Below are 25,790 nucleotides of genomic sequence, written 5' to 3' on the forward strand. Positions count from 1 at the left end.
TCAGTGGGAGTGTGTCAGTATTTGTAGGGGAATGTCAGTGGGAGTGTGTCAGTATTTGTAGGGGCTGTCAGTGGGAGTGTGTCAGTATTTGTAGGGGAGTGTCAGTGGGAGTGTGTCAGTATTTGTAGGAGGGTCATTGGGAGTGTGTCAGTATTTGTAGGAGGGTCATTGGGAGTGTGTCAGTATTTGTAGGGGGGTGTCACTGGGAGTGTGTCAGTATTTGTAGGAGGGTCATTAGGAGTGTGTCAGTATTTGTAGGGGGGTGTCAGTGGGAGTGTGTCAGTATTTGTAGGGGGGTGTCAGTGGGAGTGTGTTGGTATTTGTTGGGGAGGGTCATTGTGAGTGTGTTGGTATTTGTAAGGGCATGTCAGTGGGAGTGTGTCAGTATTTGTAGGGGGGTGTCACTGGGAGTGTGTCAGTATTTGTAGGAGGGTCATTAGGAGTGTGTCAGTATTTGTAGGGGAGTGTCAGTGGGAGTGTGTCAGTATTTGTAGGAGGGTCATTGGGAGTGTGTCAGTATTTGTAGGATGGTCATTGGGAGTGTGTCAATATTTGTAGGGAAGTGTCATTGGGAGTATGTCAGTATTTGTAGGGAAGTGTCATTGGGAGTGTGTCAGTATTGTAGGGGAGTGTCAGTGGGAGTTTGTCAGTATTTGTAGGAGGGTCATTGGGAGTGTGTCAGTATTTGTAGGAGGGTCATTGGAAGTGTGTCAGTATTTGTAGGGGAGTGTCAGTGGGAATGTGTCAGTATTTGTAGGGGAGTGTCAGTGGGAGTGTGTCAGTACTCGTAGGGGGTTGTCAGTGGGAGTGTGTCAGTATTTGTAGGAGGGTCATTGGGAGTGTGTCAGTATTTGTAGGGGAGTGTCAGTGGGAGTGTGTCAGTATTTGTAGGAGGGTCATTGGGAGTATGTCAGTATTTGTAGGGTGGATAGTGGGAGTGTGTCAGTATTTGTAGGAGGGCCATTGGGAGTGTGTCAGTATTTGTAGGAGGGTCATTGGGAGTGTGTCAGTACTTGTAGGGGGTTGTCAGTGGGAGTGTGTCAGTATTTGTAGGAGGGCCATTGGGAGTGTGTCAGTATTTGTAGGAGGGTCATTGGGAGTGTGTCAGTACTTGTAGGGGGTTGTCAGTGGGAGTGTGTCAGTATTTGTAGGAGGGTCATTGGGAGTGTGTCAGTATTTGTAGGAGGGTCATTGGGAGTGTGTCAGTATTTGTAGGGGGGTGTCACTGGGAGTGTGTCAGTATTTGTAGGAGGGTCATTGGGAGTGTGTCAGTATTTGTAGGGGGGTGTCAGTGGGAGTGTGTCAGTATTTGCAGGGGGGTCATTGGGAGTGTGTCAGTATTTGTAGGGGAGTGTCAGTGGGAGTGTGTCAGTATTTGTAGGAGGGTCATTGGGAGTATGTCAGTATTTGTAGGGGAGTGTCAGTGGGAGTGTGTCAGTATTTGTAGGAGGGTCACTGGGAATGTGTCGGTATTTGTCAGGAGGTCACATACAATGAGAAGGTCAAAGACCTCTTGCTTCACCATGCGGTACATACTACATGTTGAGTTGAGATTTTCCAGCATTTTCTGGTTTTATTTCAGGTTTCCAACATCTGCAGTATTTTGCTTTTATCTAATGGCCATAAGACTGCATAACTGGAGATCTGACATGCTGAAATGTTCTTGTGGTACATGCTACATTTCCTCATGTTCTGTCTGGCAGTGATAGCATCTTCCATCGGAATGTCAGAATGCTACTGGCAATGCTAACGGAAATAAAAATACACTGGAGAAATTCTAAAGGAAGAACCTGCATTTATATAGCATCAAATCATGTCCTAAGCATGAACCAATGTGTTTTTTTAAACCAAGGGATTAGTTCTGAATTGCAGTCACTATTATGTAGGGAAAGTGGGCAGCCAATTTGTGCATAGAAGTTGCACAAACAGTGAGTGAGCAGATCCTCTGTTTTTGATGGTGTTGCTTGAGGGAGGAATGTTGTTCAGGAGCCTGGGGACTTCTGTTGTCTTCTTCGAAAACTACTGTGGGATCTTTTATGCCCACCTGAACTGGCACTTGAAGATGTGAAGAACTGTCAAGGGTCAGATCATTGAATCATAGGATCGTAGAATGAAACAGAACAGCAGGAGGGCATTCGGCCCATCATGCCAGGGCTGGCTCTTTCAAAGAGCTGTCCAATTCATCTCTCAAAGTCCAACAAATTGTTCTCATTCAAGTATTTGAGAACTTAACGTACAAAATAGGAGCAGGAGTAGACCATACAGCCCATTGAGCCTGCTCTGTCATTCAATATGATCATGACTAATCTTCAGCTTCAATTTCACTTTCCCACCTGCTCCCCATGTCTCTTCATTCCCTGAGAGACGGAGCCTCTGTCCATCCCAGCCTCAAAACATATTCAAGAATGGAGCATCCATCTATCTCTGGGGCAGAGAATTCTAAAGATTCACAACCCTTTGAGTGAAGAAATTTCTCCTCATCCAGTCCTAAATGAGTTTAGGCTACTTATCCTGGGACTATGCCCCTGCGTTTTAGATTTCCCAGCCAGAGGATTTATTTAATTCCCTTTTAAAAGTTATTATTGAATCTGCTTTGCAGGTAGTGCAGTCCAGAACACTCGCTGTGTAAAAAAAAAAGATATTCTCTTTATCTTTTGCAAATTGCTCTTTAATCTGTGTACTCTGGTTATGTAATAAACTTGGAGTACCAGACAGGTTTCTTGTAACAAACAGTAAACTTTATTTACAGAGCTCCTGATGAAGCGACATGCCTGTTCCAAGACCAAGGCTAGAAATCTCCACCCCTAAGATTACCAGCATTTAGGGCTGATTCGCATGTACAGTCACATGATCCCCATAACAGTATGAAAGGTTTAATTTACAATTACTACAGGTTACCAACCTTTTGCTACTTGTCCTTATTTACTTTATTGAAACTATTCAAGATTTTGAACACCGATATTAAATCTACTGTTAACTCTACCCTTTAAGACTATTCCTTTAAGAATTTATTCCCTGTGGATTAGCACCTTGTCTTTGCGAAGAAAATGCTTTACTAAGCTAATATTCCCCTCATGCTCCTCAGTCAAGAATTAGGGGTTGGGGTGGGAAGTACAGTCATGTTCTGTAACCCAATGGCGTTACTTGGCAGCTTGCCATTAAGATGGGTGATCAAAAATCCTAGGATTAAATAAAATTACTCTTACCTGCCTTTACCCCACTGGCAGTGTTATTTTCACATGTTCAATGAGTGAGGCACAGTTGAAACCAATACTACTGAATCAAAATCTAAAAGGAGCAATGCTCTTTAATTATTAACTGCCCTATTGTAATCCTTTGACAGCTGACTCCTTATACAGCTCTCGCAGTTAACATTCCAAGGCTGAAGAATGTTCCAGAAACCCAGATACTCTCATGGAATGTTCCTAGATTCCCCCATTTTCTGGGAGTTTGAAGATCTCTGGAATCTGATAGCTGATTGACCATTAGGGGGGGAGGCAATATTTGCTCATGATATCTCCAAATTATAAATATAGGAGATTGATTTCACAAAATCTCTTGAATACCTGAGGTGACAAGACAAGCCTGATTTTATAAGCTATCTTTTAATGTTAGGCCAATGTAATATATGAAAAGCTGCTCGTTCCGGCAGCTCCTATCTTTTACTTGGAAATGGATATGCTGTTCACCGGTATGAAGGTCAGTGGATGGACCACTCGATTTCTCCACACAAGCCACTCAGTGTCAGCATGATGCACGGTGAGATCAAATAGACGCAGGATAAATTTCCCATTCCATCCCAACAAACCTGCCTTAGTTTCAACCTCAGAAGAACATTCCTCTCCCCCTCGGCACTGCGACTGTGCGAATTGGCTGAATTCCCGCTTTGGCAGTGGGAAGTAGGAGTCGGGACTGTGTCTGAGTCCCCAAACCCACCTCCGGCAGTGGAGGAGGGGTGGAGTCGGGTGATGGTGGGCTGGGGGAACCAGTCACAGACTTGGGAGTTGTACAGAGGCACCCCCTTAATTGGCATGGAGACAGGCTCCCTGTCAAAATGGAAAGCAGGCTCTCGAAGCTGGAGGGCCAATCAGAGGCCTTCCAGCTTGAGAGAGGCAGCAGGCTGCAGGAAAGGGTATGTAATGAGAGGGTGCTTCAATGTGAAGGTGCCCTTTCTGCAACTTAAAAAAATTTAAATAAGAACTAGATAAAGCAGCCAGGTCATCACTGGCACAAGGATTCAGCTCCATGTTTCTCCTTTCCCAATCAGTAGTCCGATGGAATTTTTTGATTAAAGCTGTCAGTCATAATGAAATTGGAGTGGTTTTGTGTTTTTTTTTTAAATTGATTTGCTAAACCACGATGCAGGAGTCCTTGTGCAACTCCCCTCACAACATGACAGCAACGTCTTTGGGGATTGCAACACACAACTGACCAGCATGGCCGGTACTCGAGGGAAGTGGATGGAGAATTTGCTTTCCAATCCTGCTTGAATGTGGCCTGGGAGGTTGCATCACATGACCCCGCCCCCACACTCCTGCCTTTGGTCACTCACAGGCACTGCCTTCTCCCTTCCGATTGGAAAGCGAGAAGGCTCCTCGCGATCCAATTGGATGATGTTTGACTGTCAGTCAAACAAATTTCTTTCCCATCTTGAAGATATATGTAAGTAATAAAGAGAAGCCTTCAAAGGAAAATAAGAAATAAAGCAAATCTCTTTTTTTTTATAATGGCTGCATAATTTTCTCCAGGATTGCTTGAAGTAGTGTCCTGGAGATAAATCTTTGATTCCTGGAGGTTTGGCAAATCTAATCGAGAATGATAAATTTACTTCACACAGGACCTTTATGGCCGATACTCAGGAGAGACTCGCACTCCATGAGGGGGTAATTTTGAATTGGAGTGATCATGTAAATGAATTATGACCATTTTTAACCCATTTTACTTGATTCCTGAGTTTGATAACCAAAATTCAGTGGAAGTAGGTTGTTGATTTGCTATCATACAAGGTCATAGTCGACCCTACCTCATCTGGCTGGGTTAGACAGTGGAATTCCAGTGTCAAAGATTGCTCCACTCAGTTCCCTATTCTTTTGTTTCTGGATTCCCCCATTGTTTCAATCACTTGCATGGATAGACTGGAGAATCTGGGGTTGTTCTCCTTAGAGAAGATTGAGAGGAGATTTGATAAAGGTGTTCAAAATCATTAGGAGTATGGACAGAATAGATAGGGAGAAACTGACCACATTGGAAGGGCTGAGAGCCAGGGGTCATGGGTTTAACATGACTGGCAAAAGAACTAAAGGTGGGTGGTTCTAACTTGGAATGCAGAGTAATGGAGGTGGATCCAATTGTGGCTTTCAAAAGGGAATGGGGTGAGCACTGAAGAGAGAGAATTTGCAGGGCTATGGGGGAAGGACAGAAAAGTGGGACTACCTAAATTGTTCTTCCAGAGAGCCAACACGGACTCGACAGGCTGAAAATCCTCTTTCTGTGCTGTAACCATTCTATGATTCTAGACAGTTGCTGAAAGCCCAACGATTGGAAGCTGCTTAAATAAACAGATTACAAATCAGTGGCCAAATTTGTACCTGATAGTCTGGAACTGGTGGAAACAAATTCACTGTATTAATTCCTAATCACTGCCCTTGCTCTCATCTATCAAATGCATCTAGACCTGCAAAAATCCATTGCATTGACATAACTCTGATATAATGCCCCGTGGTTCATCCAAGTGGACAACTGACTTAAATTTTCATTTTTAAAGGATAGCTCTCAGAATATGAATATTATTTTCAATTTTGCAGTGCAGATTCCTTTCACCACACAAGGTTAAAGTTCATTTATTTGGTTAGCAAGTTCAGCATATCTCCTGGCTGGTCTAATAAGTCTTATATAGCACCTTTAATGTAACAGGTACTTCACAGGAGCATTATAAAACAGAATATGACTCCAAGACACATAAGGGGATGTTAAGTCAGCTGACCAAAAACCTGGTCAAAGAGGTAGATTTAAGGAGTGTCTCAAAGGAGGAAAGCGAGGTAGAGGAGGGAGAGGCATAGGGAGGGTATTCCAGAGCGTGGGGCATAGGCAACTGAAGGCACAGCCACCAATATGGAACAATTAGGAATGGGAATGCGCAAGAGGCCAGAATTAGAGGAACACAGGTTTCTCGGAGGGTTGTGAGGCTGGAGGAGATCAGAGCGATGGGGAGGGGTGAGGCTATGGAGGGACTTGAAGACAAGGATGAGAATCTTAAAATTAAGACATAGCTTGACGGGGAGTCAATGCAACTCAAAGTGGACAGGATATTAAAATAGACCAACATGCGGTGAACTTCCAAGTGGTGACAGGCTGCTAGTGACAAGTGAGGTGACATTTTAGTGACAAAACTTCGTGTCTCGGAACTGCCCACACAGAGTTTGATTTCTGTCTCCATGTAAATATCATGTGACTTTTTTTTTTGGAACTATCACATTCTCAGCTGTTTGTTGATGTACATTGTCCTGTATTACACAGCTGAGATAGGCTGTCCAAAATTTTGCCTTTGTGGTCTTTGTTCATGCTAAGCAATGGATATCTCAGGCTCTTGACCCTAACAGATCTCAGTATTCCAATTTAGGATTTAGCAGCTCTTCACAAAACTCCAGGCCCCTGGAGAAGGGCAAAAACTTGAACAGGATGGACTGGGCTTTGAGTCCCGGAATTCCAGAGGTCATTACACCCCTGCCATAGACAAATGCCATACCATAGCATGTTATTCAATATATGTAGGGTCTCTATGCCTCTCTCATGCAAAGCGTATTATGTGTAATGTTTACAGGAATTTTGTGCTTTCCTTAAAACACTTAACTGCATCCTGCTGCCCTGTGGCACAATAGGTTGAGGGAGCAGCACATTCTGTTACCACTTGGAATTTGACCACATGTTGATTTAAGATTAATGTGTAGTTGCCACAGGTCTATTTTAATGTCCTGTGCTCACTGACCTACATTGGCTCCCAGTCAAGCAACATCTTGATTTTAAGATTCTCATCCTTGTTTTCAAGTTCCACCATGGCCTCACCCCTCCCTACCTCTGTACTCTCTTGCAGCCCCACAACCCTCCCAAGATATCTGTGTTCCTCTAATGTCTCATCTATGTTGTCCTCTAGATCTCCCATGTGGATTTGAGGGCCTTTGAGAGTTTCCAGATTAGCATTTCAGGCGGATGAAGGTTTTGCCAGTGGAGCTCAATGCACAGAACTCTAGGTCAGCACAACAGTGGGATTGCCAACCCTCCAGGATTGTCCCAGAGTCTCCAGAATTGAAGATTAATCTTCTGAACACGACTTTGAGAAAAACCTGAGGGGAAAAGCATTGGGACATCAAAATAAATTACCCACTTTTTCCTATTCTTTGAGCACCTTTGTTTATTAATTGTAGAAATATTGGAAATTAGTCATGGTGAGGGAAGGGGGTGGGGGTGGGAGGGAAGCAAGTAGGCTGTTTGAGTGGGCAGGGCTGTTGGTGATGGATGAGGAAACCTCCCAAGAATGCCCCTCACCAGTGTTGGAAACCTTAGCTCAACATGGTGAGGATTGGAGTCTAAGAGTTGACACAATTCAGAATTTTGTCACCATCTTTTTAAAAAAAAGAAAAGAAGCGAGCAGTTTTCTGGGAGTGAGTTTGTAATTTATGGTAAAAATCCAACCATTGTCATGCCCCCATTCCAGTCCAGTCTGCAAGGGGCAATTCACCATGACAACGAAGGGAATGACAGATCACCGACTCCCAGCGTCCATCAAGGGCATCGCTAAGATGGCTGTCGGAAGGAGCATGCAAGTTTTCAACCGCTGACTCTTGCCACCGCTGTGTGGAGTATTGCCTGGTCCCCATTCAGCTCCTGTCACTGCTATAGCTGAGAACAAGAGCAGAGGCCTATGTGAGGAACCGAGCCTACACATAGGGCTGCCAACGCTCCAGGATCGCCCTGGAGTCTCCAGAAATGTAAGCATAAACCCCCGTGAGCAATCCAGGAGAAAATTCGTAGGAGGCATTATAAACAATTGTGCCTTTTACATTTGCTTTGAAGTCTCGTTTCTAATGGACGTGAAAATATTGACGATTGTGCAATGGAACTAGCTTTTGATTGGGCGAGCGCTCATATGATGAAACCTCCAGGAATGGGTCAGACCAGAGTTGGCAACCGTTCCTGCACTCCCATTTTTGTTGAGACTGTGGGTCCACAAAACAAGCCAGCCCTGTCTTATCCTTTTTAATAAACGCAGCTAGATTATATTTTCAGTTGTAGTCAGTTCTCTATTTCAGAGTGGCAGCATGAGTTGTCATTGCTTCCTGTGCCATTTCAAATGAAAAACACAAAAAATTTCCATTCATGCAACTAACTCCTGCATGGATATGATACAAGAGCATGACTCATTTAACCTCATTTTAAAATGCGAAAATAGCATACTATTAATATATTGAATTTTTTTTTAATATGAAGAGAGCTTTACATTTCAGCCAAGCTAGTAGAACAAGGCTTTTGTGGATACAGGGTTGACGACTATGATTCATGTATTCCTGAATGCTCCAGCCATTAATCGGCCAACACATCCATCCTTGTGACACACTGCCTTCCCAGAACCATAGAAATGTTACGACGCAGAAAGAGGCCATCCAGCCCATCATGTCTGCACTTTCATCACGAATGGAAAGCAAAAAGACCCAATTGGATGATGCTTGACTGTCAGCCAAACTGCCTTCTCCCCCCCTCCATTTGCAATATTTTTATATCTGGTAAAGAGAAATGTTCAAGGAAAATTTAAACGAAAATGATTTTTTTTGATGTCCCGATGATTTTTCCCCAGGGTTGCACACAGCAGTGTCCTGAAGATTGATCTTCAATCCCTGGAGACTCCAGGCCAATCCCAGAGGGTTGGAAACTCTATAGAAATGAGGAGTAACTCTCCAATATGGGCAGAAACATCTCCTGTTCCATTTGCTTTACCGAGGTGCATTTGTTGTACAAAAAGAGAATAACCAATTTGTCATACAGCTAATTACATTCAGATTCTTCTAATATCCCAACCTATCCTAAAGACGCACTTCACAATCTTTCACACTTCACCATAAACTGTAGTCTTTTTCCACTGGAGCTACAACATTAGTTTGGTGGAGCAATGAACACATTAGTGTTTGAAAATGATAACAGTGCTCAAAAACAGCTGGTTAACCTATGGTAATTGGACCTCATCAGTCAGTAAGAGGCTTTTTTTCTCTCTAGTGGATTTGATTGTAAGTATTTAAAGGGGTAATTTTTTTTCTTCATTCTTTATGGGATTTGAGCATTGCTGGCAAGGCCAGCATTTGTTTCCCATCCCTAATTGCCCTTGAACTGAGTGGCTTGCCACACCATTTTGAGGGCAGTTATGGGTCAACCACATATCTGTAGTTCCAGAGTCACATGTAGGCCAGACCTTGTAAGGACATCAGATTTCCTTGTGAACCAGATGGGTTTTTATGACAATCAACCATGGTTTAATGGCCACCATTACTGAGGTTAGCTTTTGAATTCCAGATTATTAACTGAACTTAAATTCCACTAGCTGCCATGGTGTGATTTGAACCTAAATCCCCAGAGCATTTACCTGGGCGTCAGGATTAGTGACATTACCACTACATCACCAATCAGTCTGGCCTTTGTTAGCTGCACAAGTAGCTTGCCAGTACTCAATGACTTTAGGGTGAAATTCCAGGGGGCTTTTTATAAACTTATAAATAACATAAACAAAATTGTGCACAGAACACTGACATCCCTAGTTGCCTTGTGGTCATTGAGAGTCAGAAAGGGCATGGGTTGTTCTAAACAACTTTAATGAACACTGTTGGGTTTGTACAAAAGCTTTCATGATTGTCTTTACAAATTACTAGACCAATTGAATTAATTCCACAATTTACAGAGTTGGCTTCTTAGTGCTCGTCCAGTCGCATCATTCTACCCCCTCTTGCATTTAACAGGCAAGAAGAAGTGCTAGATAAATTAAAAATTATTATCACATCTGTCAGGACAATTAGGAACGTGCAATATAAGCTGGCCTAGCCAGCGATGCCCACATTCCATAAATGAATATAAAAATGAAACATCTCAAAATGATTCACATTTTAAAGAATTATGCTGATGTTCAATGGTTATAATAAAAAGAGGGCAAATTGCAGGAGAATTAAATATTTGACAGCTAATTGTTGCACCCAAGGGACTTCTCTCTTCATATCGCAACGCATTGTCAGCGGAGCTTTATTACTTCATATATGGGGAAATTCTGTAAATGGGAACACATTCTCTATCACTTCAGCAGATGGGGCCTCTGTTTAACTTCGCTTTTAAAATACTGTACCTCTGACAATGCAGCGCTCCCTCAGTACTGCGCTGGAGTGTCAGCCTTGATTTTTGTACTCGAGTCCTGGAGTGGGACTCCAACCCAAAACCTTGTGACTTAGAGGCAAGAGTGCTACCAACTGAGCCATGGCTGACATGACTGAACAGAAGGAAGTTTTCAAGCAATCATGAGATTGGAAGATATTCCTTTGTCAGGATTTTCTTCAGTTTTTTTAATCAAATGTTTTAACATTTAAATGTTGGCCAAGCCCTGTGAATCCGTGGTCTGTGATTGGTGGTTTGCACACTTCATTTACTCACTGTTTCTGTTTGTTCCAGAGCTCTGTACAGATCAGCTTTGAAGAAGGTCCCCAGCTACCATCAATGGCATGTATCAGTCAAGTGGCTTGTATGGATCAATCAGAACAGAGCATGGTAGGTTAATGTATGGAACAAGATGTCAGTCTTCTGGGCGTTGGCCTTAACAGAGAGGAAAGGGCAGACTAGCCTTCGGGATTAGGCCCAAAAAAAGCCTCGCCCTCTGCAGTACAATAGTAACTGGTAAAGGTAAAGAAAGACTTTTACAATACAATCCCAGGATGTCCCTAAACCTTCTGCAGACAATTTGCAGTGCAGCCACAGGTGAAATGTAGGAGACACAGCAGCTATTTGCACACATCAAGTTCCCATAAACAGCAAAGTGGTAATGATGCTTTTAATGATGTTGGTTGAGGAATAAGTTTTGGCCAGTTCTCAGAGGCGAACTCCCCTGCTCTTCTTCAAAATAGCACCATGTCCACCTAAGAGGCCAGACAGGGCTGCTTTTAAGGTCTCTTTTGAAAGATGGTGCAGCCACTCCCTTGGCACTGCACCAAGATTGATTTTTGTATTCAAATCTGTGAAGAGAGAGACTTGAAACCACAACTTTCTGATTCTGAGGTGAAAGTGCAACTGCTGATAGCTAAAGAGATGCTACTTTGTTTGAGGGTGGTGCATTCACTATAGCAATGAATTGAAGGAGTTGCCTCTATTGTTGACTTGCTAGGTGTACTGCTGAATGTGGAAATAGGCCCAGGTAGGCCAAGAGACATCCAAGCTTGATCTTCAATGTTGAGTTACTTCAGCTTAGCCTGAGCAGCTGTAAGGACACTATAGGCTGAACATTCACCTCGGCGTGCGGGTGCGCACCCAATACACGCGAGCGTGAAATAGCGCGCGATGACATCAGGCAAGCGTCCCGACGTCATCAGTGACAGTGTCACATGAGGGGACATTTTCCCTTTTTTAAAAGACCTTTATTTTTCATGTGAAAATTCTTCAGCTCCCTGGGGCAGCTCTGCGCTGACTTCTGCACTCGCCTTCCTCTCCGCCCCCCCGACCCCAGGCAGCGCTGAGTGTTTCAGCGTGCGATTGGCCAGCCAGCATGAAATCGCGGCTGGGGCCTGATCGTGGGCGGCGGACTGTTGTGCTGCCGCCTCCCCCCCCCCAGGCCACCCACCAGGCCTGACTGAGGAGGGAGAAATCCTCCCCGATGATTAGTTCTATGAGAGAATCAAATCAGCTTGGGTTCCCACCCCTGATTGCTACCCAGTGAGTGGGATTGAAACATGCAGACATGGAGTGGTAGGTGGGGGAAGAAGATCAGGATTGGGCATGGTTTTTCCATGGGTGCTCATACTCTGGACGCGCACAGAAAGATTTGAGCAAGGTCAAGAGTCATGAGTCATGAGGTCTACAGCACAGAAAAAGGCCCTTCGGCCCATTGAGTCTGTACCTGTCAAACAAGTACCTAATCTATTCTGATCCCGTTTATCAGCACTAATCCCATCACCTTGTATGCCATGGCATCGCATAGTAAACTGCCAAATTCCAACCCAAAAAATGGTGTATTGTAGCAGCACATTCGACAGGATTAGAATGTTAAAAAAATTTTGATCAATTTTAATCCTCAGATGTTCAGTATAAAACATTTTACGGCAAACTAGCTAGGTGTTTATGGATTGGCACTCTAACCTGTGGTGCAGTGGGTAATGTCCCTACCTCCGGGCTAGAAGCTCTGGGTTCAAATCCCCACCAGGATTCGTTGGTCACGGAAGGTTCATTCATGACATGGCAAACAGGTTGATTATCAGCCTGTAAATCCTTTCAATACGCCTGATGGCAAGTGGTAAGAGCAGGAGAATTTCCTGGTCAGCCATACTGCAGGAGGCCACGCAAACCACTGCAGGACCTTGCTGAGCATAATCCTGGACCAATCACAGAAGTCCATGGTCACCAATGACCTTTCAGGGCATGATACCTGAAGAGTGGGAGAGAGGCTCTAACTTGTATCATTGTACCAATGCACAGAATGGGGATGGAGATGGGCGTGGAATTGCCCTGCATCTAGAATATGATGCCTGATCATTGTCCTTCATATTCCGAATATCACAGCTCCAATCCGATGTTCGAAAGGGACAAGTGGAACTTCACAATTTGGTGTGGACTTCATAACTCTTTATCAAGTGAAATGACCTCTCAAGGCCAAAGGCTACAGTGTCAAGAATTGAATAAGCCATTTTGTGTGCACTCTGGGCAGAATTTTACAGCAGTGGGATTTTACGTTCCCGCTGTCGTCAATGGGAATTATAATGGGCTCGGCGCATTTTACAGCCCTGTCCTCATCGAAACGGGGCCTTAAAATTCTGCCCCCCATGTTCAACACCTCATTAAATTCGCACTAATACTTTTCACCTCTACTTTCTGTCCAAAGAACATTGAAATGAATCAGAAAGAATACATTAAGCGCTGAACCACACGAAAGTTAGAACTTAAGCACAACTAGTCATAACATAAGATTACTTTAAAAAAGAAGCAGGGAAAGGCCACACTATGCTTCAAGATGTCTCCTGTTCAGGAAGATCATGGCTGACCTTCTACCTCAACTCCATTTTCCTGTCTTATCCCCATATCACTTGATTCTGTCAGTGTCCAAAAATCTATCGATCTCTGTCATGAATGCACCATGTCTCTGTTCACTTCCCATATGAGCAGATGGTCCTATGATCCTCCTCATATGAAGTTTACAGTGTTATATACAGCAGTGTTTGGTAATTCTCCTTGGGCAAAACATCATCTTCAACCTTGCAAGCACAATCTAGCACAGACTAGTTGTTTGCAGGATTGTAAGATAGCGATTGTTATGGGAACATCTCCAGATTACGCAATCAAACTGACCTGAAGCAATGAAACAAGGGGACATCAATCAATATAAAAACAAAAACAAAAAAACTGCGGATGCTGGAAATCCAAAACAAAAACAGAATTACCTGGAAAAACTCAGCAGGTCTGGCAGCATCGGCGGAGAAGAAAAGAGGTGACGTTTCGAGTCCTCATGACCCTTCGACAGAACTTGAGTTCGAGTCCAAGAAAGAGTTGAAATATGATTTCAACTCTTTCTTGGACTCGAACTCAAGTTCTGTCAAAGGGTCATGAGGACTCGAAACGTCAACTCTTTTCTTCTCCGCCGATGCTGCCGGACATCAATCAATGTCCATTAGGCTACATCTTCCATATTCAAGGTTGTGTCAGCTGTGACTTGGGTGGTAGCACTGTCACCTCTTGAGTCAAAAAGTTCCAGGTTTTAAGTCCCATTCCAAGACTTGAGCACAAAAACCTAGTTGACAGTCCAGTGCAGAGCTGAGAGGGTGCAGCACTGTTGGAGCTGCTGGCTTTCAGACGAGACGTTAAACTGAGGCCCCGTCTGCCCCCTGAAGCGGAAGTAAATGATCCTATGGAAGCAGGGAGTTATTCCCGGCGCCCTGGCCAATAATCAATTTCACTAAAACAGATAATCTGATTGTTATCACATTGCTGTTTGGGGGAACTTGCTGTGCACAAATTAGCTGCCATGTTTCCTATGTTACGACAGTGAATACACCTCCAAAGCGCTTCATTGGCTGTAAAGAGCTTTGAGACATCTGCTGGTGAAGAAAAGTGCTATATAAATGCAAGCTTTTCTTTTTTTTTCTCTATACTGGTTTGACTGGTCCTCCCAAGCTCCTCCTCATGCCAACGTTGCTCTAAGTTTAAAAAAAGGGTTGGAATTTTTTTACGATGTGGGCATCCCGGGCCAGGCCAGCTTTTATTGCCCATCCCTAATTGGCCTTGTTCAGAGGCATTTAAGAGCCAACCACATAGCTTTGGGTCTGGAGTCACATGTAGGCCAGACCAGGTAAGGATGGCAGATTTCCTTGAATTCAAATTCCACCATTTGCTGTGGACTCAAACTCGGGTCCCCAGAGCATTACCCTGGGTCTCTGGATTACTAGTCCAGTGACAATATCATTACATCACCATCGCCTCCCCTAAAAGTTATAAAATTGTGAACAGAAGAGTGTTCAGAAAAAGGGCGATGGGAAGTGAAATCTCTCATTTTTTAAAAAAAGCTTGATTGTTAATTGTTTGTCTGTTTGCTGTAGGTTCTTTGCTGCCAGTTGGTGGTAGATGCAATTCAGTTCCCTGTGTCTGTTACCCAGCAGTCTCCAGCTGCCGTTTCCATGGATTCTTACCAGGTGACCTTGGCTCCACTTAAGGCGCAGGTATTCAGTGCACCATGTTGTTGCAATAAATGATTTATCATTGTTAACATAGGTGAATGATAAATGATTGGCGTTCTTGTTAATTGTGAAAACATTTGACAGAAACCTCTATGGCACTTTGATATTACTGTGAGCAGTTCTGGATACCAAAACCTTAAGAAGGATATAAAAACCTTGGAGAAAGTGAAGCATACATTTACTAGGCTCCCAAGGGTTAAATTACAAGGAGAGTTTCCACTAACTAGGGTTATATTCACTGGAATTTCGAAGGTAATGGGGTAATTTGATTGAGGCCTTCAAGATATTAAGGGGAAAGAGATAAGGTAGATGGAGAAAACCTCTTTCCACTGGTTGGTGAATTTAAGACTAGGGCGCATGATCTAAAAATTAGAGCCATGCTTTTCAGGATGAAATTAGGAAACATCTACACACAAAGGACGCTGGAAGCTTTCAACTCTCTTCCACAAAGCAGTTGTACATTGAGATTGATTGATTTTTGTTAACAAAGGTGTTAAACGATATGGTTTGCGGATCAGCCATGATCTCATTTGATGGCAGAACAAGCTGGATGGGCTGAATGGCCTCCTCCTGTTTCTATGATGGTTAAGCTGAAAAACATGTTTGCATTTGGACGGGTGCCAGTGTTTATAAAAGTCACAAGACCTTTTGAAGAGTTGTATTTTATGGTTTCTTCCGATCTTTTATCTCAGACTGCCTGGCTTCATCATTATCCTAGTGGATATTATTGTTAGTTTGCAGAGCGGGAGCGATTGCAGCTACAGTCTGGAGTACAAGTGCTCTAATTGTTAACAATTATTTTTTGACAACTATACTTTTGAATCATTTAAAAATCAGTAAACGGTTACAAAAAGCAATCGAGGAGGCTAATGGAACACAAATGTGAGGAAGGGTCTTGCTCAGGCCCTGTCTGGAGACTGGCTCTTTGTTCTGGGCACCTCAGGATGGATATATTGGCCTCAGAAAAGGGCAGAACAGGTCCACCAGATTAATACCGGGTCTGAGAGGGTTAAATAATGAAGGCAGACTGCATAAATTTGACTTGTATTCCCTTGTTTGAGGTGGTATAAGTGTATTTAAAACAATTTGATTGGGTAGATATGGAGAACAATTTCCTCTCAACCTAAAATTAGAGCTAAGCCAATCAGGAGCAAAACCAAGAAACACGCTCTTTCAAACGAAGGGCTGGTCAAAATTTGGCACTCTCCATCAAAGTGTGGACGCTGGGTGTTAATTAGAGCTTTCAAGGTTAAGATTAATAATTTTTTTGTCAGGTGAGGTTATTGAAGGAATGTGGAACAAAGGAAGGAAAATAGAGTAGGTGTAGATCAGCATGGTCTAATTGAATGGTAGAGCAGGCTAGAGTGCCTGAATAGCCTAACCCTGTCTTTAATGTTCCTATCACAAGTATTCTGAGGAAGGTTGTGCCTGTAAATCTTAGCGCTCAAAAGTTTTCCAGATCATGAGCAATGGCTGATCGTTCACTGCCCACATAGCTACAGCCTGACTTGTGCCAGGAATTCTCTTTCATCCGTGTCCAAAATCTTACTGTCCTTTTGACATGGTCTGGGCCGTACCCAGCCTTGTCTAAGAACAAAAGAAATAGGAGCAGGAGTAGGCCAGATGGCTCATTGACTCTGCTCCACTGCTTAATAAGACCAGGACTGACCATCTCCTTCCATTCCACTATCCTGCTCGATCCCCAGATCGCTTGATTCCCTTGGTGTCCAAAAGTCTGTTGATCTCAGACTTGAATATACTCAATAACTGAATATCCAAAGCTTTTGAGAATTGATGAAAAAGACACATGTTGTCAAAGCTTTTGCGCTGTATTCATCAGGACAATTCGCAACAATACCAGATGTAAAGGGAATAACCATTTATACTTCATGAGAAGATTCATTGGCAAGTGGACTCTGGCTGGTAGAGGCGTTGCCATGGAGAGTGCACCAGTTTACTGATGACTGACAGTTAACTGCCAAGCTTTGTTTAAATTCAAACTAGGCAGGTTGACTCTGGTTAAGGCATTGCCTTGGGAAATGAACCAGAGTATGGCTGTCATCTATTTTGTTTAATTGAAACACATGGAGCCCTGTTCTTTGCAGACAGAAAGAACGCATACAATGTGTGTACATGTTAATTCTATCTGCAAAGAACAGCAACCCTGATGAATGAGCCAGAGAATGGCTGTCAAGTATTTTGTTTAATTGAAACACATGGAGCCCTGTTCTTTGCAGACAGAAAGAACACATACACACATTGCGCTTGTTTCAACTAAACAAAATAGGTGACAGCCATTCTCTGGTTCATCCCTCAGGGCAATGCTTTGACCAATCAGAGTCAACCTGCCTGGTTTGAATTTAAACAAAGCTTGGCAGTTAACTGTCAGTCATCAGTAAACTGGTGCATTCTCCATGGCAACACCTCTACCAGCCGGAGTACACTTGCCAGCCAATCAACGTTGTTTCTCATGAAGTATAAATTGTTGTTCCCTTTACATTTTGTATTCTGGTGAGTAGTCCTGTTGAAAAGCTTCAACAACGTCTTTTTTTCAGCGATACTCAAGTTCTGTACTAACAAGCGACTGTTTATCCACAGCGCTCTGATAATTCCAAAGATTCACAACACTCAGTGAAGAAATTTCTCCACACCTCTGTCCCAAATGGCTGATCTCTAATTCTGAGATTATGGCTGTTAGTTCTAGACTCCGTTCAGAGAGCCCAACCTCCTGCATGTACCCTATCAATCTCTCTGATAATTTTACTTGTTTCAATGAGATCACCACTCATTCTTCTACACCTCAGAGAATATAGGCCCCTTCTATTCAATCTGTCCTTGGGACAGCCCTCTCTTCCCAAGAATCAATTTGTTTAGATAGATCCAGAGCCGTACAGAGATTATTAATGTGATTAGGGTGAAACAATCAGTGCATGTCATACAGGAATTGGACATGAAAAGAGACTGCTGCTTCTTTTTCTCTCTGCTCACTCATGAAGCCAGTGAGCTGATTGTTCAACGCAGGGAACACAGCCAGTTCTCCATTTTATTCCACCACCCTTCATTAACGAGGCACATTTAATTGAATAGAGACACAAAGAATAGCAGAGAATAATACTACAGTGAAATATGGCGCCACCTGCCTGCCAGCTCAAGGCAGACAAGCAGAGCTCACATCAAGAAATAGAGCTCAATCAATATTATGTTAATCAGCAATAAAGGCGCACTTAGCAGAAGCTTTGAAGATGAATTAATAACGGGAGGTTTAATGGCCACCAAAAGCTGCCTGTTAATGTGAAGAGGGAAGTTGTTGCAAGGATGATTGTGCAGACTCAAAAGTAATAGATCTGACATTTTCCTTGCACTACACCCTTGAGCCACTCAACTGATGACTGGAGATCATTAACTTATAGTGATGAAGAGGAGTCTGTGCTAAATTGCAAGGCCATTAATCAAAACCAGAGTGCTTTTTGCTGGCATTTACCCTGTCAAATTGCCATCTGGTTATTCAATGTTATTTATAAAATGAATCTAATACGAGGATGGAATTTAGGATAACTGCTATTACTCTTTCCATTTATTACTTACTATCTACAAGGAATTATTGATTCTAGAGAAAACACCCATTGTATAGAATGCCATGATTGATGGATGAAAGGGGACAGTGGGTAGGGTTGCCAACCCTCCAGGTTTTGCCTGGAGTCTCCAGGGATTGAAGATCAATCTCCAGGACACAGCTCTGTGTAACCCTTGGGGAAAAAAAAATCACATGCACATTAAAAAATATTTATTTTTGTTGAACATTTCACTTTACTTGACATAAAAATATTGAAAATGCGGAGAAAACAGGTCGACAGTTTTGGCTGACAGTTAAGCATCATCCAGTTGGGGAATGAGGATTTTTGCTCTCCAGTTGGTGTCGGAAGGCAGTGCATCACAAGGATGGATGTGTTGGCTGATGAATGATCGGACCATGGGGGAAATTCATGTGATGAAACCTTCAGGAATACATTGAATCACAGTTGGCAACCCCAAAAGAGGGCCCTGCTATCTTTGCCCCTTTGTGGTGCATTGAATAATGAATCGCAGCCCAGAAGATTCTGGGTTCAATGCTCAGCACGTCCTAACGTCAGCTAGGGCAGCAATGCTGTTGCACCATTGCCACTGGCTTCAATGTCATTGAGCTAACAAAAGGGGAAAAAATCCTGCTGCTAACTGCTACCCAGTGACTGTTGTTGGAAGGTGCGTGTGTGAATGTTAACTACAGACAGCATCAGATTCCGCTGCAATGCCTCATTGTCAGCAAACCCAGTTATCTTTAAAAAAAAACATGATTTTAATAAAGCTTTTTAGTCTCATTGAAAACTAACTCACTAAATTGGCAGTAATGGTATTATCGACAGCTTGGTGAGATGTACCTCTAGGGGCTGGATAGAGCGTCCATCATCTGGAGTATTGTGTGCAGTTCTGGGATTTGCGTTACAGTGAGGTGGGGCGGGGGGAAGGTGGTGGAGGGGGGATGCCCCTGATCTGATAAAGGTGCAGAGATGAACAACTGCAAGGATGAGAGGAATGGAGAACAAAGTATAGGAGGATATGAGACAGCAAAATGTTGGGGACAGGTGTGTAAATTTAAGCAGGAAAGTAGGGGCAATTAGATTTTTGCAGGGTTTAATTGGACAGTTATCTTGAAGGGTTACACATTATCTGAATCCACAGCTGGGATATCAACAAGGCAGACTTATGGTTTTGCCCAATGTTGAGTTTTCTATGTTTCCATCTTTAGATTCAAATATAAAGAATGGTCACTTAGATGAGATACTGGAAGGTGTCAATCGCCATGGAACTTTACCCTGCCGTTAATCAGTGGAGCCTCAGCTTAATGCCTTCTGCTGATGCCCGATTAAGACTTCACTGAAGTAACAGTGGTGTATGCGGGCCTATGTCATGCTATTGCATAACACAGCACACATTAGTCTATGGATGTGCTATGCTACAGGGCCATCTAGAGGAACACAATTCGAGCAAAATAATTCCATTACCAGTCTCCGTGCAACTTCCAGGAGGGGTGTGTGTTTGATGTGACTGACCTCTGGCTGTTTTCCCTGGATTTAGGAGAATGAGAGATGACCTTATTGAAATGTACAAGATTCTGAAGGGGCTTGATATGGTAGACACTGAGTGATTATTTCCCCAGGTCAGGGAATCTAAAACACAGGGGCACAGTCCCAGAATAAGGGGCCAATCGTTTAGGACCGAGATGAGGGGTAAGTACTTCACTCAAAGGGTTGTGAATCTTTGGAATTCTCTTCCAGAGGATTGTGGGTGCTCCATTATTGAATGCATTTAAGGCTCGGATAGACAGAGTCTGGGGGTCTCAGGGAATCAAGGGATATGGGCACGGGCAGGGAAATGGAGTTGAAGCCCACGATCAGCCATTATCGTATTGAAGGGTGGAGCATGCTCGACAGGCTCCTGCTCCTATTTCTTGTGTTTTTATGTTGCTTTGTTAGCTGTTTTTTTTTTGTTCTGCAGATGGAGATTTGTTTGGAAGAAACAGAAGCTGAGGGCCTGCTGGTCACTTGGTCATTTAAGGAACCTCCTGCTCTGTCCCTCACAGTCACCTCCAAACTACAAAGAAGGGTAAGAGAATGAACAAAGTACTTTTTCGTTATTTTGGGTATTTTATTTGATTTCATCAAGTGATAACAAGTGACTAGGGGATGGGTTCTGCCTGGGTGAATTATAGACTGAGCCTAGAAGTTGAATTTACCCACTATTGTCCTCTCCTGGACCAGCACAATCATAAACAAGCGATGTGGCCGTGTCTTGTTGATGACAATGTTGAAAATCTGCTCCCAAATACACAATGAATAATGGAATGTTAGCGTGAGGTATAGATACCAATGAAAGATGTGTTGCAGGCTGAGTGTTTTTAACGAAGAGAGGTCATAGTGAGGAATGCGTTACAGGGATATCATTGCAAATGACAGCATAAGTTGTGCTGCATATATTGGAGATGGACTAGACTTTGCTGAATCATTGAATTAGACCACCCCTCCCGCTCCATAACCCGACTAAGGGCTCGTGGGCCCTCCCTTTGTAAGAAAAGGGAATGGAAATACAGTGAGACACAACTTGCCCCATTAGCAGATAAGCAATTTTACACTAGCAATCCATGGGTATAATGGTGGTTGGTGCACATTTGTCTGTCATCTGGATCCATAACAATGAAAGCACCCATTAAGAACAGCAGCATCTTGTGTTTATATAATGATGTTCATGTACAAACTGTCCCAAGGCTTTTTATACTTGGGGCAGCGACATCTTAGCCTTGATGTTCTGATTGGCGTTACTCTACCGGCACTGGTAACCATATATTTTAAGGTGGACAGTGTCATGGTGGGGGAGCATCCGACATCCACAAAGATTTTGCCTATCTGCAGGCCTGAGTACTGGGTGGAAGTCTGTATATTATTATGGGGTGTCCATATGTCGTGTGCTTTTCCTTGTCGAATTGGGATTGGACTCTTGCTCAGCAGCTTCCCCCAAACTGATGGGCTACAAAATCTAAAGTGTGGTAGCACAGCGATGCATGCAGCATGAAAGTTGTGCTATGTTAGAGGATGTACTGTATGCAAGTGTTCGTGTATTGTATTCTGCCCGTTATAAAGTAGGTCCATTCCCCACCACTACACCGAAAAAGAAATTCAAAGTTTGTTCACCTCTTATAATTTTGCCTGGACAGGGGAATGAGGGGAAAGCAGATGTTTCCACCATTAAAGAGCTGATTGAGGATACAATAGTCAGCACCAGTCCAGCCATGTTGGTCAATCTCAAGGCACACGTAGCAAACACAGTAAGTGGTACCTTTGTTACTTATACCTGTCCTACCTCTGACAACACACATTCCCCTCACTCCTGCCTCCCCAAAAAAGTATATGCACTTTTGAGTTGTTTACCTCCTCTCGAGAATTCAAGAAGTGAAGGCTTCTTGGTTACTAACCAAAGGTTTTTTTAGAGCTTCCCGGGGTGAATTTGGGCATAGGTGGGGCTAGGCAACAAGTAGAATTGCACTTGCTGTCTCTTATACCCCACACCTGACACTGAGTGCTGTTAATATTGAATGTCGAGAGAAGTGTTCAATAAGAACTCGATGCACGACTGCTTTCTTTCGAATCCCCATTCATGTCCCTAGTAAATCCCAATAAAAAGAAGGTGCCACAAAAGTTCAGCAGGCTGGTTCCTGGGATGAGGGGATTGTCTTGTGAGGAGAGATTGAGTAGACTAGGCCTATATTGCCTGGAGTTTGGAGGAATGATCTAGTTGAAGCAAATAAAGCTCTTAAGGAGCTTGACAGGGTGGATGCTGAGGGGGTCACAGCCTCAAGATAAGGGGTCAACCATTTAGGACCGAGATGAGAAGAACTTCCTCCGCTGAGAGGATTGTGAATCTTTGGAATTCACTAGCCTGAAGGGCTATGGATGCTCAGACACTGAGTATATTCATGCTGGGGCCAATTGATTTGTGGGTGCTTAAGGTATGAAGGAATATGGGGATAGGGTGGGAAAGAAGATCAACCATGGCCTCGGATAGCGGAGCAGGCTCAAGGGGCCAAGTGACCTCTGACAGCTCCTATTTCTTATGTCACATTCATTGGTGACATCATGGCACAGAAGATTGGGTAGAAGTGTCAGGGTACCTAATTATGACCTGGGGTCAGGTATAGTTTGCAAAGATCTGGCAGCTTAGATTCTTTTTGTCCCGTATTTCTTAATATTCTGTTTTCTCCTGTTTGAATTCTGTGGAGCTTTGAGCAGATCTGCTCTCAGTGCTGTTCCTTCATTGGCGGATGAATGTGGCAACCCACAAACAAATTCCATTGGTATCAGCAACTTGGGATGAGTGTACGTTAACAGGAACTTTATATGTAAACTTGAGATGTAAACCTGGAGGGCTCTGCAGTACAGTGAGTGCCCTTCAAAGGCAAAATCTGTGGACACCCCTGTCCCAATACAAAGTAGAACTTCAAAAGGTCATTGACACATCGGTGCAGTGGGCAGATAGGTGGCAGATGAAGTTCAATGCAGAGGAGTGTGAGGCACTTTGGTACACAGAATGTGGAGAGACAGTATAAAATAAAGGGTACTATTCTAAAGGGTGTGCAGGAGCAGAGAGACCTGGGCGTATATGTATATAAATCATTAAAAGTGACAGGACAGTTGAGAGCTGTTTCTAAACCATACAGTATGCTGGGCTTCATTAATAGGGCCATAGAGTACAAGGGCAGGGAAGTTATGGTGAACTTATATAAGTCATTGGTTAGACCTCAGCTGGAGTGTTGTGTACATTTCTGGGCACCACACTATAGGAAGGATGTGAATGCATTGGAGAGAGTGCAGAAAAGGTTTATGAAAATGGTTCCAGGGATGAGACACTTCAGTTATGCGGGAAGATTGGAGAAGTTGGGACTGTTTTCCTTGGAGAGGGGAAGGCTAAGAGGAGACTTGACAGAAGTTTTCAAAATCATGAGGGGTCTGGACAGAGTAGATAAGGAGAAACTGTTCCCACTCGTAAATGGATTGAGAACCAGAGGGCACAGTTTTAAAATGTTTTGCAAAAGAAGCAAATGCAAAGTGAGTAAAAAATTATTCTCTCAGCGAGTAGTTAGGGTTCAGGATGCACTGCCGGTAAGTGTGGTGAAGGCAGATTCAACTGAGGCATTCAAGAGTGCATTGGATGATTATTTAAATAGAAACAACGTGCAGGGATATGGGGAAAAGGCAGGAGATTGCCACTAAGTTAAAATACTCAGAGAGCCGGTGCAGACATGATGGGCTGAATGGCCTCCTTCTACACCGTAACAATTCTGTGATTCTGTGAAAGTCCATCTTGTTCCATTTGGAGAAACAACAATTCTGACTTTACTGTAAAGAATATAAAAGCCCTTGAACCTGCACAAAGACGTTTGGCCTTAATGTAGGATGTAGAAAAAAGTGATCACATATGTTAAGGACGAAAATCTAAACAATCACTCGAGTAAAATACGGTGTCTATCCCATCTAGTATTCTTATTCCGATGTATGTACATTCATCCTGGTAGTGCATGTGTTGAGGTACTAAATACTATTATCAGTCTATTTTCTTAGCCAGTTTGTTTAAAAACTAGAATGTCTTCGGTGAAATGGTTGTTTTATGACTTTGGAAGGGCTGCTATAATCAAAGGAAAGATATAAATGCATTATTTTATTGAGAGATTGAGCCAAGGCCCACAGTGAAAGACAAGCCAAAATTCATAGATTCTTACAGTGCAGAAGGAGGCGATTCTGTCCATCACACCTGTTCCAGCTCTTTGAAACATCTGTAAATTTAGCCCCACATCCCAGCCTTTTCCCCATAACTTGGCAACTTTAGGGATGGGCAACAAATGCTGGCCTTGCCAGCGACCGCCACACCCTGTGAATGATTAAAAAGTACGCTCTTCAAGTAGACGTAAATGGATGAAAAGAGTTGGAGATAAGCTGAGGAATACATTGCATTAAGGTGACAGCAAGGTTGGGTTTTTGAAGCCTGAAGGCTATTAGAGGAAGGGTAGACTATGGGTGGTGAAGATTCTATAGTTTTGAGATCCAGTTTAAAAAAAAAATAATTACAGCAACATTTATGATACGAATCAGCAGAAAGTCAACAATCTCCCCGAATTTCAGTTGAAGCATTAGAATCTGTCACCATGATATAAACTAATGTTCCTGTTCCTAGTAAGACCATCTCCTTCCTACTGGTTACACACACAGCAGCATTATGTTGGCAGCCTATGGAAATATGTAACACTTGTTTGCTTATTTGAAGTTTGGTGAAGGAAGACCGATTGTGAGCTACTGATCTGGGCACAAAAATTAATAGGGAACACCACAATCGTCCAACTGAATTGAGGGGGAGTTGTCGAAGTAACCATTTCCTTTCTTCCACCCAGGTACCTGCTGAGAAATTTGGGAAGGGATTGGCATCTCCATCAAAGGCAGTGCTCAATGCCGGGTGCAGGCTGGTGGTCAGAGAGCTGAAGGCAAACGTGAGCAGAGCGGAAGAAGTGGGTAAGACTCTCGGGACCATCTTCTCCAAGGTTGCATTCTCAATTCCAGTGCCGCTGAATCGCGGCGATCTACCATGATTTTACTATGGGGCACGGCGAGGAGGCAGGCCCCAAGTCTATCTCAGCCGGAACAGGGATCGCACCCCTTACTGTTGGCACTAATCTGATCCACACATTAGCCATCTAGCCCACTGAGCTAACCGGCCCCTCCTTTGGGGTTGTGTGTGACAATTTGTCCAATGGCTAGGGGCTTCTCGAGAGGAAAGACAATAGCTAAGCTTCCTGGGAAGGAATTGATTCTGACCATAGAATGTTACAGACCATTCAGCCCATCTAATCTAGGCTGTTTTCCCCCCCAAGATAAAAGCAAAATGCTGCGGATGCTGAAAATCTGAAACAAAAACAGGAAATGCTGGAAAAACTCAGCAGGTCTGACAGCATCTGTGGAGTCAGAAACAGAGTTGATGTTTCGAGTCCGTATGACCCTTCTCCAGACCCCTCTGAAGAAGGGTCATATGGACTTGAAATGTTAACTCTGCTTTTCTCCACAGATGCTGCCAGACCTGCCGAGTTTTTCAGGAATTTTGTTTTTTGTTTCTGTTTTTTTCCACACCTGGTTTAATTCCCTGCTCAGTCCCTCTGCCCTTTAATATTCCACATTTCCAAACAATTGACCAGTTAAAATATTATATTGACTCTGCTTCAGCCTTGTGGTAAAGAATTCGATGTTTGAACCACATAAGGAATTG

The 25,790-nt window shown here is 43.3% G+C and overlaps 1 protein-coding gene across 2 annotated transcripts in view; it reads left to right on the forward strand.

Moving 5' to 3' along the window:
• Positions 1 to 25,790, forward strand: part of c2cd2l (c2cd2 like) — a 124,403-nt gene that overhangs the window by 62,224 nt on the left and 36,389 nt on the right. For both annotated transcript variants that reach the window (XM_041174563.1, XM_041174564.1), the window contains exons 2-6: positions 10,696 to 10,791; positions 14,817 to 14,936; positions 20,487 to 20,594; positions 21,700 to 21,810; positions 24,925 to 25,042. In XM_041174563.1, the coding sequence (XP_041030497.1) occupies positions 10,696 to 10,791; positions 14,817 to 14,936; positions 20,487 to 20,594; positions 21,700 to 21,810; positions 24,925 to 25,042 (553 nt within the window). The remainder of the gene's footprint in view (positions 1 to 10,695; positions 10,792 to 14,816; positions 14,937 to 20,486; positions 20,595 to 21,699; positions 21,811 to 24,924; positions 25,043 to 25,790) is intronic.

Source organism: Carcharodon carcharias, chromosome 25, assembly GCF_017639515.1.
Source record: "Carcharodon carcharias isolate sCarCar2 chromosome 25, sCarCar2.pri, whole genome shotgun sequence".
Classification (NCBI taxonomy): Eukaryota; Metazoa; Chordata; class Chondrichthyes; order Lamniformes; family Lamnidae; genus Carcharodon; species Carcharodon carcharias.